The sequence below is a fragment of the Hoplias malabaricus genome, chromosome 15 (genome assembly GCF_029633855.1).
Source record: "Hoplias malabaricus isolate fHopMal1 chromosome 15, fHopMal1.hap1, whole genome shotgun sequence".
Lineage (NCBI taxonomy): Eukaryota > Metazoa > Chordata > Actinopteri > Characiformes > Erythrinidae > Hoplias > Hoplias malabaricus.
Genome location: NC_089814.1, coordinates 37686508 through 37708743, shown reverse-complemented (window position 1 = coordinate 37708743; position 22236 = coordinate 37686508). Strand labels below are relative to the sequence as shown.

At 43.7% G+C, this 22236-nt stretch overlaps 1 protein-coding gene and 1 long non-coding RNA gene across 2 annotated transcripts in view; one reads left to right on the top strand and one right to left on the bottom strand.

Annotated features, from left to right (window-relative positions):
- Positions 1-6322, top strand: part of sgcd (sarcoglycan, delta (dystrophin-associated glycoprotein)) — a 185977-nt gene extending 179655 nt beyond the window's left edge. The window contains exon 8 of the mRNA XM_066646459.1: positions 1405-6322. Coding sequence (XP_066502556.1) covers positions 1405-1578 — 174 coding nt within the window. The 3' untranslated portion in view covers positions 1579-6322. The remainder of the gene's footprint in view (positions 1-1404) is intronic.
- LOC136668763 (uncharacterized) overlaps positions 1-22236 on the bottom strand; it is a 242456-nt gene that overhangs the window by 123484 nt on the left and 96736 nt on the right. The gene's annotated exons all lie outside the window — the stretch shown is intronic.

Below are 22236 nucleotides of genomic sequence, written 5' to 3'. Positions count from 1 at the left end.
TAAAATAATACTTGTTTTTTCCATTATACAAAATTATATACAGGGGTTGGACAGTGAAAGTGAAACCCCTGTCATTGTAGTGTGGGAGGTGTCAGGGCTAAATTGGAGCAGCCTGGTGGACAATCTTCATTAACTCCACACTGCACCAGTAAGACCATGTGCATCCAATGGTTCAAACACTGTGTCCTGAAGGCGGTGCCGTGTATCAGGACGACAACACACCAATACACACAGCGAGACTGGTGAAAGACTGGTTTGATGAACATGAAAGTGAAGTTGAACATCTCCCATGGCCTGCACAGTCACCAGATCTAAATATTATTGAGCCACTTTGGGGTGTTTTGGAGGAGCGAGTCAGGAAACGTTTACCTCCACCAGCATCACGTAGAGACCTGGCCACTATCCTGCAAGAAGAATGGCTTCAAATCCCTCTGACCACTGTGCAGGACTTGTGTATGTCATTCCCAAGACCAACTGACGCTGTATCGGCCGCAAAAGGAGGCCCTACACCACACTGATACATTACTGTGGTCTAAAACCTGGTGTTTCACTTTCATTGTCCAACCCCGCTCACTGAGCTCTTTGCTAGCTAGGTGCAAAGCTAACAAATTTGGAACCGACACCAGCAGGAAAAATGAACAACTGGATGCAAATGCCTGCGAATTATAAACTTTACAGGAGTTCAGTGACTGCTTTTTTGCTTAAATCTCTGTTTAGAAAGAGACTTGTTATGAATGATTAATGTAGGAGTGCTCCTCTGAAGCAGAAAAGGTTGAGGATCCCTCTTCTCCAGCACAGGGATGATGTTTATCCACCAGCTTCATATTTCCATGATTGGAATCCCCCTGCTCACACTCATGCAAATGACACCAATGGACACATAAATAAAGGGTATTGTCACTGTCCAATTAAAAACAGGTACCTCCCAAAATAGTAACTTTACAGAAGAAGGAACAAACCTTCACTTTCAATGGAAGTGAATGTAAAAATAATGTATTCCTATTAATTCTGGAGCATTTCTATTGGTTCATTCATCATCAGCGTGAAGAACAGGTGCCGAGTTCAACTGATGCGATAAACTACAAACCGACCGAAATGGAGATACGTGTTTTTAATTGGACAGCGATTATACGCAGACGATATATTTTGTAATTCACGCTGAAACTATATCACCTCAATTAAAGAGATTCTTATTCAATCAGTGGATTGGCGACTCAAAAGTGTCCACAGGTGTGAGTGTGTGTCGCCCCCTACAGGGTGTGTTCCCACCTTGCACACAAAAATGCCCCCCCGGACACAGCTGTGGATCACTGTCCTACAGGAAGTTTGGAATAACACCTGCTGCCTGTACGTTTGTTTTTGGGAGATATTTTAGGCTGGTGTTCTTCTCCTTTCCCTCTACAGATCACTCTGGATGCCAAGAGGATCAAGCTCCTGCGTCTGCCCGAGGGGAAAGCCTCACCCTCGGCGAGCAGACAGACTGTCTTTGAGGTGTGTGTCTGCCCCAATGGGAAACTCTTCTTATCACAAGCTGGAGCAGGATCCACCTGCCAGATCAGCAACAATGTCTGCCTCTAGACACTACAACTCTACGACACTCTCTCTCTCTCTCTCTCTCTCTCACACACACACACACACAAATGGCCATACACCCACACACAGACACGAGCGTCCATTTTACTCACACAAACTCTAAACCCGATCCTCTGAAGTCCCACCTTGATAAGAACTGATATTTTTTTCCTTGAGATCTGTGAAGAGAGACTTCAGTGGGAAAAGCCTTTTTTTTCCAGGGCAATTTCAAAGGCCAGAAACTTTTGGGTGATCACCGGTATATAATTCAATCCGTGTTTTTGATTCGGTACCTTCCAGCTGCTTCCATCAAGCGCCATAGATTTCCGTAGCCGTTTCTTTTGAGTAAAAGTGGGACTAAAGGTGGAGTAAAAGGTGATTATTATTTCCGTTGATCACATCTGTAACATGAAGTCACGTCTTCGTTTTGCTACTCATCCCTCGAACTACGACACTGACGTAGTCGCCGAACATCTGCAGCGGAAACCTCCGCTGAAGGAAACAATAACTGAATGTCACACCAAAAGTGGACCCTCTTCAAAACTGATGGTGATCACCTGAATGAAAACTGACTGAACCCAAACGCACCCCACTCTGTTCAAAGAGGAGAACAGTGCCTGTGCCTTATTTCAATGCACTCGTGGCAAAAGAAGAAGCACATCTCACTGACTTTTATTTTGACGAGGCGATTTAATTTGGACTTTTTGTGTAATTTCCTTTTTTTCTCGCCCCTCGAGATTTTTTCTGGAGTACAAAAGTACGGGAACGCACAGGACCCCAAATGCCCCCCCAGCCGCGCCCACGTCTCATCACTGAGGTTTTGTTGTTGATAACGGACTCATCAGGAGATGGACGCAAAACACCATTGTTATTTCGTCTGAATGTCTTTTCTCGTCCTTTGTGTCCTTCCGGTCGGCACAGCTTTTCGTTTATAGCGGCTGTTAGGGAATTTGGCCTCTGCATTCTTCTTGGAATGTGTGTGTGTGTGTGTGTGTTAAAAAGTTCACAAGGTTTTATGTATTTTTCTCTATTCGATCTTATATGATAAACAGGAAAAAAAAAAAATCAAACCAGAAATATGAACCAAAAAGCTGGGGCCCTGAATGAACTTCAGTGTCCAGTAACTCAGTTTTCGCCAACTGTCGCGAGCTCTCACGCATACGATGTGCAACATTCTGTTGTAGGTTTGAGGATCTAACATCAATGTTCCGTTATGTGGCTTTTACATAGAACAGAAACCCATCTCTCTCTCAAACACTCATCTGAGGACGTTACCAGGGCCCAGAATGTGTGAGGTCATCTCTCTGGCCACTTGATGCAATATTGAACACTGAGTGATTCCTGTTGTTGTGGACGACTGGTGGTTCGTTCTTTAGTTTCTTCTCTTTAAATGATTCAAGTTCCATCTCCACACGCCTTTTTTCTAAACGACACCGCGGGCCAGCACTCTTTAAACCTATGAGAAACTCTAGCAGACAACTAGGAAATCAGAAAGCGTTTCAGTTCAGATTTGAACTCGCCCTCACACACTTTGCCTCGTCACTTCCTTTTGGGGAATCATCCCTGGCTCCATCTGAAGAGCCGTTCCTTTCCTGAATGAACTGAAGAGTGTTAGATGAGTCCTCAGAGGGATCACTTACATGATTCACTTTTCATAGCAACAGCAAAAACACACAAAACCGACTATTAACATGAAGATCACGGATGTGTAGGTTATAAACGCTAAACTAAAAGAATCACTCAATGTTCAGCTCTTGTGAATCGTCATCTTTTGGTCGATATGACGGTGCAGAGTGAAGACAGTCCGCAGCAAACGCTAGGTGATGATTTGTGTGTTCTCTTTTAAACACCCCCTCCTCCCCTCGCACCGTGAGTGACCATTTACAAGTTCTGCTCAGTTCTGATTGGTCCGTGGGAGTGTGTGAGGGCAAGTGAAAATCGGAACTGAAACGCAGCTCTAGTCTAAACTCCAGTGAATGAGACTGGTTCCCTCTGTGCTGTAACGTTTGGACAGTGTCACACCGTTCGCTAGGAAAGTAGACGGGGCAGGGGCAGGTCAGTCATCAACACGACAGCCACCGCTGAAATTAAATGTAGATTAAATGGAAATTCCCATATTGGAAAGACAACTAGTAAAGTATGACGAATTATATTCTGTATTTCTTTGCACCCTGGCTATTTTAAAGATGAATTTTACAGACCGCCAGTAGCCGCTGCAGAAAAACACAACACAACACTTCTAAGTCACGGAAAGCCTCCAATGACGTGACAAAAGACGGAAGTACACTTCTCACTCCAACACAGCGATGCATTCACAGACCGCTCTTAAATTACAGGAAGGAAGAACGCGAGTCAGCCATGTTTTCAGATGATTCTTCTCAGCGGTGTTTGTTTAGTGATTAAGAAAGATCCCCGTGAACCTACTTTCATTTGAATGACATTGTTTCCTCACACTTCTGAAAGCGCTAAAATAAACCCCTCTCCTCCAAGGCAGCGTTCTCACTGCAGATCCTCACTGAGGGCGCCGTAAACAACGAGGAATGAAGAGTGGCAGTTCTGATTATGGCATTACAGTGCCGAAGCCCCGAGTGAGTGTTGTCATCCGATTAACATGCTAAACGTAGCGGCTAGTGGAAGGTGACAGCAGTCTTTAGGGAGCGACACATCGCAGAAGGGCTTAATACAATTCATTTGCGCTTTTGATTTCGGAGAGTAATTAAAAACTTGATACTGTGCTGTGTGTGAGAGTGAAAGAATGTCAGACTATTACTGTTACGTTCCGTTATTATTATTTCTTTGTTATTTCTATAAGCCCTGCTGCATGAGACGAAGTCTAGTCCTGGGAACTGAACCGGAGTCTGGGATCGCTCGGGATAGATCCTGGGGATGATCCGGAATTTTCACGTATGGAAGATGTATTATTTTTTCCGGTTTGTTTTTTTTTTTTTAAATCTTTGCTAACATTTTAATGCAGCTGTCGTGTTATATACCTCATCGCTGAAAAAAAAACTAAAAGAAAAACTGTATTAACTGAAGTTAGAGCAGTATTTTATTTCTCATTTATGCATTGACTGAACTGAAAAACGTGTACAAAGTCAAAGTCAGTGTATAGAGTCTATTTGGAGCGGTCAGGAGAGGATTAAAAGCATGAAATAATTCTTTAGTTACACGTGAAAATTAAGGTGGTGAAGATTATTTTCTTTTTTTTTGCGAGATCTAAGCGATGCCATATTTTACAGCAAAATACCGTTTTTTTTCCTTTTATGAAATACAGTAATCCCTCGCTACTTCGCGTGTTTTTTCAAGTGGCTTATGTCCGCTCTATCGCGAATATTGAGGGAAAATCTAGGAAAACCGCGAAAGATGAACAGCCAAAATATTTCATTAAATCCATTAAAATTTCGTAAAATTCTTCTATATTTTTTGCTAGTTGTCAGCAAAGAAAAGCGCACAAATCTTCCAGCTGAAAAACATTAGAGAACGACTGTTTAATGCAAAGGGTGGGTTGTTAACAGAAACAGGGAGGGGTTTAAAAGTCCAAACACTCGTTAAATACATAACAATATCTTTCCTCTACTTCGCGGAAATTCGTTTTTCACGGTGGGTCTTGGAACGCATCCCCCGCCAAAAACGAGGGATCACGGTACTGATATAATACACTGATATTAAATTCTCATCTGCTGATAGCTCTGGTGCTAAATTAAAAGAGGCCAAATTTAAAAACCAACCCTGTCTTCTAAAGCAAATGGAAAATTCGTCTTTACAAAGAGCGTCTAAACGTAGGCGGCCAAATTCAAACGATTCCAACGCCCAAGAAACACACAGCTAACAACATGAGAGTGTGAGAGTTTGTGCTATTTCAGGTTTGATTTGTCTTTTTTTTTTAATGTACGACGTTTTATTTTCTGCAGATGTCTGCACTAAACACACATCTGGCATTGGATTGGTGCCATATATATTTCTACAGAAGAAGAGGTAGCCCTGGTGCCCTAAGGATAATTTAAATGGATTGTTCTTTTACGAGAAAAAACACTGTTTTCTAAGTTGAAAGAACCGTAAGGCCATTATGACTAAGCGTGTATGTACGTAATAAGTGTGTTCTGGTTTTATTTGTGGTCATCCTACGGCTTCCCAAGCCCCACTTACTCACCGTTGGTTCCCGTTTGCTGTGTAAATACAGGTATGTATGAGGAGCACAAATAAAGTTTGCTTGTTAGAGTGTTTTGGATTGAAGGCATACATTATTAATTCTGCATTACCAGGATTTTAATATAACGCAATATTCCACCAGTGTACATACAAATGTACCCTTTATAATTTATCATTTGATTCTGTAGACCATTACATGATTAAATCGGCATGAATCTGAAGACAAATGTTGGCTTAAAATGACATTTTTAAGTATCTCTAATGTGTTACGTCTTTAAAAAAAAAATGCTTTGCTTTTGATTTCCAATGTTCCCTCTGCCAAAATCCTGTGGAAATATTAAACTGGTTTGACACTTTTGTGAGGGCTGACATCTCATTGTAATTTGTTTGGGTTTCTTTTCTGCATTTTGTTGTTGTTTCTGTTCTTTTATGTATTCTTTTTCTTTGGATGGTTTGGTAGGAATTGAAAAAGATCCTCACACATTCTATGCAAAATGTAGAGAGCATTTAATAATGCGAATAATTATGTCCGCTATCTATATTAAATTTATGAGACTTTATGTATACAGTTTGTATTTATAAACTGAGTTGCAATCAAAACTGTATCAATAAACTTATTAATAAAAGCTGGGAAGGGCCACTGCCTCCAAAGTGTTGCGACTGAAGAAGCCCCGTATGAATTTTAAACACTGATTGGGGAAAAAAATAAATACAAAAAAAATAAAAAAATAATCAGTATTGGACTGAAACCAGGGCCAATTAAAAAGCTATTGGAGACGCTATGGAAATGCCACTGGAACACTGTTATTTCACACTACAGTTCCATGACCTTTCTCACATTAAAGGTTGGTGTCTCTCTGGTAAAACCAAGCACACGTTTATTCCAGGTAATTTAAGACCATTTGTCCTTGGCTGGAGTGTGGGGAAATGTGGTGAAACTGGCCAAGTGTAGATGCTGACGGACAGGTGTGCTGCCTGACACAGTGAAGCTGTATCCTACCGTGCTCTGAGGCTGGTATAGAGATGTAACCTTGATGGCCCCTACTCTCTGTATTGAACCGACTAAGAAAAGATCTCTTTCAATGCGAACAGTGACTGAAGCTACATCGGAATCTGCTGGGAGGACGTCGGTAAGGGCTGCTGGTAATTATACTTGAAAGCACACATTCAGATGCTCGGGGTGTTGTGTGTGTATACGAGCCGTATGGAGAATAGACCCGTTCTGTTCCTCATCTGAAAGCAGATATCGGTGCAGGACATTATCAGCCTGTAACAGCAGGAACAGTCTGTACATAACAACAGGGAGGGGGTCACTAAACTCAACGGCCTCCACAGTCTCTAATCTCTACCCACTCAGTACCTATTACAGCGTTGGTCTAGCCGGTAAGATGGAGGTCATTATTTTGAGAAATGTTTTGAAAGAATTGCATTCCAAATCCTTATGAGCTCTCCCTTGTTATCACTCACTCAGTCACTCACCCCTGTGGACATTTTCACATCCACCGGTCACTCACACACTCACCCAGTCACACACAATCACCTGTGGACAGTTTCACACACTCACCCAGTCACTCACACACTCACCCCTGTGGACAGTTTCACACACTCACCCAGTCACTCACAAACTCACCCCTGTGGACAGTTTCACACACTCACTCAGTCACCCAGTCACTCACACACACACCCCTGTGGAATGTTTCACACACTCACCCAGTCACTCACACACTCACCCTTGTGGACTGTTTCACATACTCACCCAGACACACTTACACACTCAACCCTGTGGACAGTTTCACACACTCACCCCTGTGGAATGTTTCACACACTCACCCAGTTACTCACAAACTCACCCCTGTGGACAGTTTCACACACTCACCCCTGTGGAATGTTTCACACACTCACCCAGTTACTCACAAACTCACCCCTGTGGACAGTTTCACACACTCACCCAGTCACTCACACACTCACCCCTGTGGACAGTTTCACACACTCACCCAGTCACACACTCACCCAGTCACACACTCACACATGTGGACAGTTTCACACACTCACCCAGTCACTCACTCACATCTGTGGACAGTTTCTCACACACACCCAGTCACTCACACACTCACCCCTGTGGACTGTTTCACCCACTCACCCAGTCACTCACAAACTCTCCCCTGTGGACAGTTTCACACACTCACCCAGTCACTCACACACTCACCCCTGTGGACAGTTTCACACACTCACCCAGTCACACACTCACCCAGTCACACACTCACACATGTGGACAGTTTCACACACTCACCCAGTCACTCACTCACATCTGTGGACAGTTTCTCACACACACCCAGTCACTCACACACTCACCCCTGTGGACTGTTTCACACACTCACCCAGTCACTCACAAACTCTCCCCTGTGGACAGTTTCACACACTCACCCAGTCACTCACACACACACACACACACCTGTGGACTGTTTCACACACTCACCCAGTCACACACACACACACACACCCGTGGACTGTTTCACACACTCACCCAGTCACACACACACACACAAACACACACACGTGGACAGTTTCACTCACTCACCCCTGTGTACTGTTTCACACACACACCCAGTCACTCACACACTCACCCCTGTGGACAGTTTCACACACTCACCCAGTCACTCACACACTCACACCTGTGGACTGTTTCACACACTCACCCCAGTGGAATGTTTCACACAGCCTCCCAGTCACTCACACACTCACCCCTGTGGACAGTTTCACACACTCACCCAGTCACTCACAAACTCACCCCTGTGGACAGTTTCTCACATTCACCCAGTCACTCACACACTCAACCCTGCGGAATGTTTCACACACTCACCCAGACACTCTCACACTCACCCCAGTGGACTGTTTCACACACTCACCCCAGTGAAATGTTTCACACAGCCTCCTAGTCACTCACACACTCACCCCTGTGGACAGTTTCACACACTCACCCAGTCACTCACAAACTCATCCCTGTGGACAGTTTCACACACTCACCCAGTCACTCACACACACACACACCTGTGGACTGTTTCACACACTCACCCAGTCACACACACTCACACATGTGGACAGTTTCACACACTCACCCCTGTGGACAGTTTCACACACTCACCCCTGTGGAATGTTTCACACACTCACCCAGTCACACACACACACACACCTGTGGACTGTTTCACACACTCACCCCTGTGGAATGTTTCACACAGCCTCCCAGTCACTCTCACACTCACCCAGTCACTCACAAGCTCACCCCTGTGGACAGTTTCACACACTCACCCAGTCACTCACAAACTCATCCCTGTGGACAGTTTCACACACTCACCCAGTCACTCACACACACACACACACACACCTGTGGACTGTTTCACACACTCACCCAGTCACACACACACACACACACACGTGGACAGTTTCACTCACTCACCCCTGTGTACTGTTTCACACACTCACCCAGTTACTCACACACTCACCCAGTCACTCACACACACACACACACCTGTGGACTGTTTCACACACTCACCCAGTCACTCACAAACTCACCCAGTCACTCACACACTCAACCAGTCACTCACACACCTGTGGACAGTTTCACACACTCACCCAGTCACTCACACACTCACCCTTGTGGACTGTTTCACATACTCACCCAGACACACTTACACACTCAACCCTGTGGACAGTTTCACACACTCACCCCTGTGGAATGTTTCACACAGTCTCCCAGTCACTCACACACTCACCCAGTCACACACACACACACACACACACACACACCTGTGGACAGTTTCACACACTCACCCAGTCACTCACACACTCACCCCTGTGGACAGTTTCACACACTCACCCAGTCACTCACAAACTCATCCCTGTGGACAGTTTCACACACTCACCCAGTCACTCACACACACACACCTGTGGACTGTTTCACACACTCACCCAGTCACACACACTCACACATGTGGACAGTTTCACACACTCACCCCTGTGGACAGTTTCACACACACACTCACCCCTGTGTACTGTTTCACACACTCACCCCTGTGGACAGTTTCACACACTCACTCAGTCACCCAGTCACTCACACACTCACCCCTGTGGACTGTTTCACATACTCACCCAGACACACTTACACACTCAACCCTGTGGACAGTTTCACACACTCACCCCTGTGGAATGTTTCACACAGCCTCCCAGTCACTCTCACACTCACCCAGTCACTCACAAACTCACCCCTGTGGACAGTTTCACACACTCACCCAGTCACTCACAAACTCATCCCTATGGACAGTTTCACACACTCACCCAGTCACTCACACACACACACACACACCTCTGGACTGTTTCACACACTCACCCAGTCACACACACACACACACACGTGGACAGTTTCACTCACTCACCCCTGTGTACTGTTTCACACACTCACCCAGTTATTCACACACTCACCCCTGTGGGCTGTTTCACACACTCACCCAGTCACTCACAAACTCACCCAGTCACTCACACACTCAACCAGTCACTCACACACCTGTGGACAGTTTCACACACTCACCCAGTCACTCACACACTCACCCTTGTGGACTGTTTCACATACTCACCCAGACACACTTACACACTCAACCCTGTGGACAGTTTCACACACTCACCCCTGTGGAATGTTTCACACAGTCTCCCAGTCACTCACACACTCACCCAGTCACACACACACACACACACCTGTGGACTGTTTCACACACTCACCCAGTTACTCACAAACTCACCCCTGTGGACAGTTTCACACACTCACCCAGTCACTCACACACACTCACCCCTGTGGACTGTTTCACACACTCACCCAGTTACTCACAAACTCACATCTGTGGACAGTTTCTCACACTCACCCAGTCACTCACACACTCACATCTGTGGACAGTTTCACACACTCACCCAGTCACTCACACACTCACACCTGTGGACTGTTTCACACACTCACTCAGTCACACACACACTCAGCCCTGTGGACTGTTTCACACACTCACCCCAGGGGAATGTTTCACACAGCCTCCCAGTCACTCACACACTCACCCCTGTGGACAGTTTCACACACTCACCCAGTCACTCACACACTCACACCTGTGGACAGTTTCTCACACTCACCCAGTCACTCACACCTGTGGACAGTTTCTCACACTCACCCAGTCACTCAGAAACTCACCCCTGTAGACTGTTTCACACACTCACCCAGTCACTCACACACTCACACCTGTGGACAGTTTCACACACTCACCCAGTCACTCACAAACTCATCCCTGTGGACAGTTTCACACACTCACCCAGTCACTCACACACACACACCTGTGGACTGTTTCACACACTCACCCAGTCACACACACTCACACATGTGGACAGTTTCACACACTCACCCCTGTGGACAGTTTCACACACACACTCACCCCTGTGTACTGTTTCACACACTCACCCCTGTGGACAGTTTCACACACTCACTCAGTCACCCAGTCACTCACACACTCACCCCTGTGGACTGTTTCACACACTCACTCAGTCACCCAGTCACTCACACACTCACCCCTGTGGACTGTTTCACACACTCACCCAGTCACTCACACACTCTCACCTGTGGACAGTTTCACACACTCACCCAGTCACTCACACCTGTGGACAGTTTCTCACACTCACCCAGTCACTCAGAAACTCACCCCTGTGGACTGTTTCACACACTCACTCAGTCACCCAGTCACTCACACACTCACCCCTGTGGACAGTTTCACACACTCACCCAGTCACTCACTTTTTTTTGCTTCATTTTTAAATCTATTAAATATTGTTTGAGGACTATTTTACTACTTCAGTGTGGTCTCGGCCCTTTACCAGTTTCACATTTCCAGTGACAGCTGAGTTTAAAAGGTTAATTAAACGTAATGGTTTGCTCAGATTTTTGTGGGTTGTTTAATATGCAGTAAATTAATCGTGCATGATTACGCAAATAAAGGCTAATCGTGTATTTAAGCTAATGCTTTAATGCACATTATAAAACCCACCCCAGCAGTTAAATGTATAAATGCATGGGTATAAATCTGAGCTCTGGCCAATGGACTGCAAATTAGGACGTACAGACTGAGCTGTCTTTGAACTGGAAAATATTTGCCGCATTGAAACAGCACGCCATTCCTTTAATTGATTCTCCGCCACTGGAGTCATGTTTTTTGACAGCTGTTTTCTGGGGCTCATTTTTCCTTTTGCATACATATATAGCTTGTAAGCAAATTGTCGATCTCAGCCTTTTTTCACTTTAATCTATTAATCTTTGCTCTGCGTTCCAGATACATGATATTAAACGGATCCACTTGGAGAGGCCTATTAGGTTTTTGACAAATAATTTCTGAAAAAATATTTCTGCCAGGGGTCTGCAGCAGTGGCCTTCAGAGGTAATTTAGATTAATTAACACGAAAGATGTTATCAGCAGTGTCGACTTTGCAGAAATTCTACATTTTTTAATGGTGAAATGGTACGAGTCAATGACACATCACTAAGATGCGTCTGGCCCACGGTCAGGTTTCTAAAATTCTTGTGAACCAAAGTGACCCACATCTTAAAATGTTCATTCATCCTACGTCACTAAACAGATCCGGCCCAGTTCTGGCAAAGACATGGATGAGACTCAAAGAATGTGATCCAAACCCGATCCAAACAGTATCTTCTGGTGACATGTCGCTCTGATTTAGTGTTTGTGTGGCCCTTGTGCAAAAAGCATGAGCAGCAACTCAAGTGCCATCACAACATGTGGGATTTGGGCCAGACCAGGGCCAGAATAATTTTGCGATTTGGAGTTGGCCCTTAGGGCCTTTTTTTTTTTTTTTTTTTACATATGAACAGAGGGGTTATATTTTGTTTGCTAATGTGAACATCTCTGAACGTTAAAAATGCAGAACCGCTCAGAAAATTCACTCAAAATGTACGGTTAAATTAAAGTTTTTACATGTTTTCAATGTGAACACAGTGAGAAATCGAATGGTCAAATTCATCTCTGTCCTTTATTCTGCCTCAACGTCCAGTGACCGGTCAGAAACGTCCAAAAATGTGTCTGCACACTGCACACGACCCGGACCCTTTTGGTCTTTTGGTCCGGACTGTGGTCCCAGGCACCTTTCACACATGCTATTTTGGTTCTGAACAAACTGAAAAGTCCAAACAAGTCAAGACTGCATAGAGCAGTGGTGGGCAAAGTACAGCCTGTTAGGCTGTTTCATCCTAAAGCCACATTAATTTCACCTTTTTCTTGCAATATCTTGCATTCAACTGAGTCCACTAGATGGCGCGCCAAACACTACTGACCTCTGCTAAGGTCGAGTCTATTAGGTCTACACAGATATTCATTCATCACTGCCATTGAGTTGAGTGTTACTACCCCCTGGAGTCACCGACCACCCCACTGGGATCTCACCACTCGGCCGGTTTAAAGACGTCACACATAGATCGTTAACGTTTGTTGAAATTGCTGCTTTAAACGCTGTATTGTTTTGTTTAGACTGCGATACACCAACAGAAACAAGGATAAAAACAAATTACAGAATCACATAAAACTGTTCACATAATTAAATAATTAATTGAGCTGAAAATTCTGGTATAGAGGATCACAACATGCAAAATTCACAAAATCCAATGTAAAACTGGTCAAAAGAAGCAGCTCCATCTTTAGTAAAGATGCTGAACATATAATAAGCTACATGTGTCATATCTAAATCCCCTTTTTTCCCATGTTTCTGTGCAGAGGGGTCATGAACTGTGGGATTAGGTCTGTGTACCAGTGTTTGAACGTAACACACAGGGGCAGAGTGTGTTGAATTTGCACTAGAAATTGCAGCAAAAGGCATTGAACATCAGGCGAACTGTGTGTACTTGTCGTCATAATTAAGACGACAGTGTGTTTGTGCTCAAACTGTCATGAAGTTAGACTTGGAGACTTTAATCTACACTGAGACACATTAATGAAACCTGAAGCTGTTTGAATTATCGCGTACTGGTAGTGCGTCCTACAGTCAACCAGACATTATAATGCAAGAGATGTGGGTGTGAGTCTGACAGCAGCTCATTTCTTATTGGCCTTAGGACACGTGTTCAAACATTGGAATGTATCGTCTTCAGGAGTGCGTTCGGTACCTGAAGATAAATGAGTTGTAATTTGCTGTTGGGATGAGATTTGTCTTCTTCTTGCCTCAATATTCAAGTTTTAAGGATGTTTTTTCTTAAATTTCAGCAACACCACTTGCTGAACACACCACACTCCTCACAGACAGTCACCCGGAGGAAACCCACACAGACACAAAGAAAACACACCACACTCCTCACAGACAGTCGCCCGGAGGAAACCCACACAGACACAAAGAAAACACACCACACTCCTCACAGACAGTCGCCCGGAGGAAACCCACGCACACACAGAGAGAACACACCACACTCCTCACAGACAGTCACCCGGAGGAAACCCACGCAGACACAGGGAGAACACACCACACTCCTCACAGACAGTCACCCGGAGGAAACCCACGCAGACACAGAGAGAACACACCACACTCCTCACAGACAGTCACCCGGAGGAAACCCACGCGGACACAGAGAGAACACACCACACTCCTCACAGACAGTCACCCGGAGGAAACCCATGCAGACACAGAGAGAACACACCACACTCCTCACAGACAGTCACCCGGAGGAAACCCACGCGGACACAGGGAGAACACACCACACTCCTCACAGACAGTCACCTGGAGGAAACCCACGCAGACACAGAGAGAACACACCACTGCGGGTGACTGTCTGTGACGAGTGTGGTGTGTTCTAACAGTGTCTGCGGGGGTTTCCTCCGGGTGCTCCTGTTTCCGCCAAATGGTTGTAGAAAGAAACGCTGTTTCTTAGGTCTTTTTTATTTTTCTCATAATTTGGTTTCATGGAGTCTGGGCTCTTATGGGTTAAGACAAAATATGAAAAAAAAAAAAGACAAGAGAGAATAGTGTTTGGTCCTGACAGAACCGTATGTTAATAAAAGAAACTGTTCTGTCCTCAGCATCTTGATCATTAAAGTAGATCAGCTCGATATATTCCACAAGGAATAAGAAAGATTTCTAAAATCCTGAAACTGGACCGTGTAATATGATCTTCACTTGGTAATTATTTATGACTGCAGCGTGCACTGATATTAGATCAGCACTTAAATCAATTAAGCAACGCTTCTTATGTACTTACATCATTTATAATGAAGTACAATCAGCTTTAACCATGTCTCTCTGTCTAACATTAGCATGAAAAACAGAAATTATTCAAATGGCACAACAGATCAGTCCAGAACACAGAATATCAATTTTGTATGCAAAGTGTGCATGAATTATGAAAACCACTGAACCGGTGCTGCTCCTCCATGCAGATCTGCTCATTACTGATTCCAGCTGAACCCAAAATCATTTCTGATGACCCTGGTACGCACTGATATTAACACGAGCGTGTAAATGAACCGCAGCAACCCTGAAGTTATAATTTTGTGAAATTACACAGTTTAAAATACAGTTACAGCAACAGTAACAAACAGGCTGACTTTTCAGATCCAACGTTATGGCTCTCTTACCTCACGGTATGTCTCTGCCTGTAATTAAAACTACCTACTTCATCATTAATGAACCACAATTAACATATCTATTATTAATGATTATTCAAATGTTACATTAATTATAAACACTTCCATTAGTTCTCACGAGTTAATACGTGTCTCCTCTACTGACGTTACAATAGTGTGAACACTACTTACAGTGCCTTGTTAACAATTCATAACGCATAAAACAGCGTAAACGTGTAATATTTATAAATATTTATAGCCAAAGCTACGTTATCATTCACCTACAAACACATTCATTCATTCATTCATTCATCATCTGTAACCCTTATCCAGTTCAGGGTCACGGTGGGTCCAGAGCCTACCTGGAATCATTGGGCGCAAGGCAGGAATACACCCTGGAGGGGGCGCCATTCCTTCACAGGGCAACACACACACACACACACTCACACCTACGGACACTTTTGAGACGCCAATCCACCTACCAACGTGTGTTTTTGGACTGTGGGAGGAAACCAGAGCACCCGGAGGAAACCCACGCGGACACAAGGAGAACGCACCAACTCCTCACAGACAGTCACCCGGAGGAAACCCATGCGGACACAGGGAGAACACACCACACTCCTCACAGACAGTCACCCGGAGGAAACCCACACAGACACAGGGAGAACACACCACACTCCTCACAGACAGTCACCCGGAGCGGGAATCGAACCCACAACCTCCAGGTCCCTGGAGCTGTGTGACACCGACACTACCTGCTGCACCACCTGCCCCCTACAAACACAATATTCTGTAAACGACACTCTATTTTTACTAAAGTCTGACATGATACTACTTCTGCAGTTGTTCCTGTTCGCTGTCATTATTAGAACTGCCCCTCTGCACTCTTAGAAACTAATATACATTTGTATTTCAGCATAATCCCAAAAACAACAAGTTCTACAATGAAATGCAAAAGCCACCCCAGCTTAGATTCTCCTCAGTGAAGTCAGGTAAATACACGCCGAAGGGGATTTGTTTCCCTGTGAACACACGGTGAAGCACAGACGCAGAAATGTTCACGTTTATTTTAGAGTACTCCGTAAATATGTGTTTAAAAACAAACAAAATCAACCATTTATGCTGTGGTCAACTGCAACAGTTAGATGTACATCAAAGTCGTTACCATGGCACCTATAAAGCTAGGGACGTCTGAGGCAACAGCTTGCATTTCATAGATCAGTGTTGTGGAATTTTATTGAGTAAGACGGCTGCTTTTTCATTTCTGTAGCACTGAATTCTGACTTGTACACACTTGATATACTTGAGATATTTTAGTTTGTGGATCCTGTAGTCTATTACACTTCAGCAAAGACAGGGTGGGACAAGTGAACACCTGTTGGAGATTGAAAGAAATACATTTTGACTACTACCTCGATTACATCGACAAGAGTCAGAACTGAACATGTAAAATTAACTCTGTATCCAACAGATGCATTATTTTAAGGTGTGATATTTTACACCTGAAATAGTCTGGTTAAATAGAGCTTGTTTATCAGCCGTGTTGAGGTTTATTTAGAAGGGAGTAAAAGTAGTAATTGCAATCGGATGTGGACCAAAACAAGACCCTTGAGAGGAGGTGGTCTCGGTCCTATCCCAAACAAACTACGCTGCGTGTTTTATAGTGACGCGTTTTGGCGTGTTCGGATTATTCCCTGTGTGAAAAACAACCAAACAACGGGAAAACACTCCAAGATTAGGAACTTCTCAACTGATTCACACCAGAGCAAACATTCTACAGGTGTGAACACGCCCTTAGTTTTGAGACCACAAATTTAGCAAAATATATTTTTAAGATTTCTTGTTGTTTACTAAAGAATTAAATTAAACGTAGTTAGGAACAGGCGTAACTAAGGTGTTAGTGTGAAATGTAAAACTCTACCACAGGGGTGTGACTGTGAGCAGTGTGTTGTGGAGGAAGGCCTTGATCAGAAAGACTCAAGATGGAAAGAATCTTCGCCTCCTGCCAACTGTCCTTGGATCTGAAGAGAGCAGGCACCGAGTGCAGCTGAGAAACATCTAATCAAGACAAAGGATGAATTAACAGCTCAATTAGTGGCAGTAATTAGAGGCACATTTGGAAGGGGACAGGCAGCCTCCAGAAGGGAGCGGTGTGTTATTGGTGCATTAGTACTAGAGAAGGGATTGTAATTGAGGAGGGAAGGTGGCTCAGAGGCCGTGTATTACCAAGGGCCACCCTCGCCGAATGCTTCGCATGCTTCTTTTGTACTTTTTTTTTTTTGCCTTGCTGGGAGTCAAATGATTCAGGGGGAAAGACAGCAGGCGTTTAAAAAATGCACAACGCAGGCAGTGCTATAACTCCCAGCCTCTTAAAGCTCGAGCATTCTTCACCATGCACAGGTCTTTAACATGTCCAAATGAATCCACTCATAAAGAAGTAGTAACGTAAGCACTTTTTTCCCCAAAGCATTTGCATCAGCGAAATGTAGACCTGAGAGCTCCAACATCTTAACCGCCAGCAGAGTGTAAGACTTGGTCAGTGCGAATGGTCACTCTTCTGTATGTCTTCCAAGACAAGCATTTCAAAAATGCCAACAATGAATGTCGAGTCACAAATACAACTGCACTAGAGGCACCCAGAGCGGCAGACAGCCACCGGCAACGCCCAGGGAGCAGTTGGGAGTTAGGTACCTTGTTCAAGGGCACCTCAGTCATGGATTGAGAGATGAGGGCAGTGCTGCCCCTAATGTTCCTGCCTTTCATGGAAATAGATCCAGCCCCAAACCAGCGGATCTAACCATGGGGCGAGGGTTGAACACTGACGCTTTGAGCATTTCCACATCAGCAGGACTTGTCTGGTTTTGCAGGTATAAAAGTGGTTAGGACCTTCTAAAGGTGGTCCAAGAAAGGCAAGCACAGAACCAACAACTGTATCATGGGCACCCAAACGTCAATGGTGCAGCCAGTCTGGCTCTATCCCCCAGAAGAGCCAATTTGGCACTGACACCTTCCTCTTATAGTCAGCATTAACTGCTTCAGCGCTTTTGGGCATCTATGTGGCTGACTCTTTGAGGAGAATGTCATACAAATACATATTTAACACAATCATGGTGCTTTACACAACCACTGCCTTTAATAAATATCTTAGATGAGCCAATTTTAAGTGTGGTGTCTATTATCTCACAGTATAACCAAAGCATAACAGACGTGTAGTTAGTATCCAGGTTGAAACTTTGTAAACTTGTCCAGTGTATTTTGGAGAAAGTCAGCTGTTGAAGTGTTGAACTTCTTTTTTTTTTTTTTTGACACATCCTCTACGGCAGCAGTTTTACTGAGGGAGCAGGCACAGTCTCAGAGAAAAACCTGACACATTGCATTCTCGTCCTGGCATGTACAGGAGCTACAGACTGATGTGTCGTCAGTAGTTTTTACAGTTGCGGTGGCGGGATGCATACATAGGAAGAAGCATTCAGAGCCTTTCTGCTCCCCGGAGATAAGACGGAGATGGTTTCCAGTCTGTAAATCAGTCTAACAAGTTTAATGGAGGCTTTGCATGGCGATAATGCAAAACAGGCATAATTACCTTCGCTGTGTCGTAGCAGAGGATTCTGCTAGTTGCTAATTGACAGCTTGCCAATAACGTGATGCAGCTTTTATTGCCTTATCAATGATGTGTCATTTTAAAATGGCATTATGTTTGCGTGAGTGTGTGCAGATTGAGGGCTTGATGTACTGAACTATTGTGAGAGTTTCACGTACAAACATGATGCATTCTGCTCATTTTTAATGTGCAGACAAAACACAGCATTTAAGGGCTGTGATAGTGGGTTGACACAGAATGCATTTCTCTTCCTCATGCTAACGTCCTGGGCCCCCTGCATCTTACACCTACAGGAGCTTTAATGACATCCCATTGTAAATCCACAGGCATTAATACAGAGTTGGTCTCCTCCTTTGGGAAAGTTTTCCCAAATTTTGGTTTTGTTGGGAAGGTTTACAAATTTGAGTGTGTGTGTTGGAAATTTTAGAAAGGCAGAGGGCCTGGCTTGCAATCGCAGTTCTAGTTTATCCCATATGTTTTCGATGGGGTAGAGGTCAAAAGTCTGTGTGGGTCAGTCAAGTTCTCCCACTCCAAACTCAACCAACCATGTCTTTATGGACCTTGCTTTGTGCACTGGGGCACAGTCAGAGAAGCGTGATTCTAAAATCCAAAGAATACATTTTCACTGCTCCAGGGTCCAGAGTTGTGTTTTAAATGACTCCATCTGATGCTTGGTATTATGATTGCATGCAGCTGCTTGGCCATGAGAACCCATGCCATGAAGCTTCTAGCACACAGTCTTTGTGCTGATATTAATGCCAGAAAAGAACTGAAATTTGAGTGAGAAGCGTGTTGGCAACTTTTAAACACTGTGCGCCTTAGTTCTCACTCACAGTTGCAGTGGTGGATTGCATACATACAGGGGATGACATGCTTATCTGCAAAGGGCCAGTGTGGCTGCTGGATTTTAGTCCATTCAGGCCAGAGCACACCTGATTTCACTCCTTTAATTAGTTGGTCTTAGTAAAACAACTGATTATGTGACAAAAACCAGGAGCCACATCGGCTCTTTGCGTATAAGATTGCCCACCCCTGCATACATAGGACATAGGCCACATTGTGGACGAGTTGCTGTGGTTCCTAAACACTTCCACTTTTCAAAAGCTACCACTTGGATTTGAATATTCTAGGAGCCAACTAATTTAACAAACTGACGGGCAATGGGTGGCATCCTATTATAGCCAAGCTCAAATTCAGAGAGCTCTATAAAAATATAGTATAATATATAATAAAATAAAGATAAGAGCCTTGAGCACAAGCTTCAGTTCAGATGGACGTGTTTGAGAAGATGCAGTGCAAAATATGGCATAACGTAGTTTCAATGCACACAAATGTTCTCTTTTTGTGTCACAAACACTATTTGCTTTATTCAATAACTCTGAGGTGCTTAGAAATAGATTGCATACTTGATTCAGAACTAATCATTCAACATCAGCACCGGACATTACTAATATTCTTGTGGCAGAATTCCATCAGATATTCACAGATATGTTCCAATACCCAGTTTAAAACCTTCCTAGGAGGATAGAGGTGGTAAATATAGCAAAGGGGAACAAAATCCCTATTATTTTTAATTTCATAAGAAATACTAGATGAGCAGGTGCCCAAAAGTTATATAATGTATTTTTATTCAGAAAAAGATATATATCTTAATATTTAAGAAAAAAAAAAAAAAGAGTGTCTCATTGCCCAGACAAGCTAATATTAGATGGAAAAGAGGGGACATCCTCTAGTGGGGTTACTCATTGTCATCATCATCCATCAACTTTAATGACTGCAATGAACTTTAACCCTAAAGTGACGATTAAACAGCCTTGCTGTGTTGTGAATGCCTATTCACAGAGATGTTAAACATCATCTGACAACAACCCGCTTGCTAACTACACACTAAATTAATTTTTTGATGCATTAGCTGGCTCTAGGCCGGTAATACACCAGGCATTACCGCTTTGTTCTGCATGTATCATCTCCCAGGGGAGCTAGCATTAATGGCCTTTACTACATGTAGTTAGGAATCCATACGGCACTAAGATTTTCTTCGTTTTAATCAGCTCTAATGCACTAACCAGTTAACATTTATTATTCATCTTTTTTGTGCTACTATAAAAGGACCTTTGTTCATTTCCCCAAGTGTTTCACTGGCGTAGAGATTTACTTGACCACCTCTGTCTTCCTAAAGGCTTTTTTCCAGTTTGTGCATAATTTGTTACAAAGACTACAGCTCTTCAATTTTCCAGCAGAGTGTCGTAATATCCAACCATTTTTGCGGTATCCACATCTGAAGAGCCACCTTGGGATTCCTAGTTGTTGCACAGCCAAGATAAAGCTCTAAGAAACTATACACTACCCACGACACAGCAGATGCAGGCATGGAAGGTTTGGAAAGTGGCTGAATGTGTGGCTGTGGGTGGGCTGGGGGTGGACAGTGGCAAACAACCTACTAAAAGGTGGGATATATATTTTTTTTTCCTTTTTAAATGCATATTCAAATAATGATTGGCCGTTTGTGCCATGAAAATCAATGAAAAACAGTCTGCAAAATGAGTCACAATTTAACTGAATAACTGACATATCTCCGATCATCTGCTGCAGGTTGATGTTGGTTTATTGTAATAAAGTAATGCTATTTTCTATATAATTAATTTCGTTTTAGTTACAAAATTTCAATGTCAAGCACTTCTTTTTTTTTTTTTTTTTTTTACAAATATCAGTTTAAACAAAATAAACACAACAGGCAGCTAAATAAGAAAACATACTAGAGTCTATATTGCAAAAAAAAAAAACACAAAATACTACAAGGACCATAACATCAGGGTGACACCTGAGATCCACCAACAGAGGGCGCAATCCTGAAACCACCGCTCAACCAGAGCATACTTCCAGAAGAAAGAGACTTGAATATAGACTTGAATTACACTTGTGTTTAAGAACATAAACCAAGCACTAAAAGAGTATTCCTTAATAAATCTATTTTTGTGTTTTTAAGCAGTTAATAATACTCTCATATTAAATATATATTGCTCTAAGGCTTGACGTGTGTAATACTGTATATTTCACACCTCAGTATTTTGTATTAACGGCACGGAGAGAGAGAGAGAGTGAGCACCAGTACAAATGAACCAAGGCCATGAACAAGGCTTAAAATGACCAATGCAGCAAAAACACCTCCCACTCTGAAGAAAACACGAGACCTGACACACAGATCCAGACCATAGACATGTTGGGGGTGGTGCTAGGTGAGTACAAAGGGGCGCTCCTCATCTTTAACTGGAATAACTT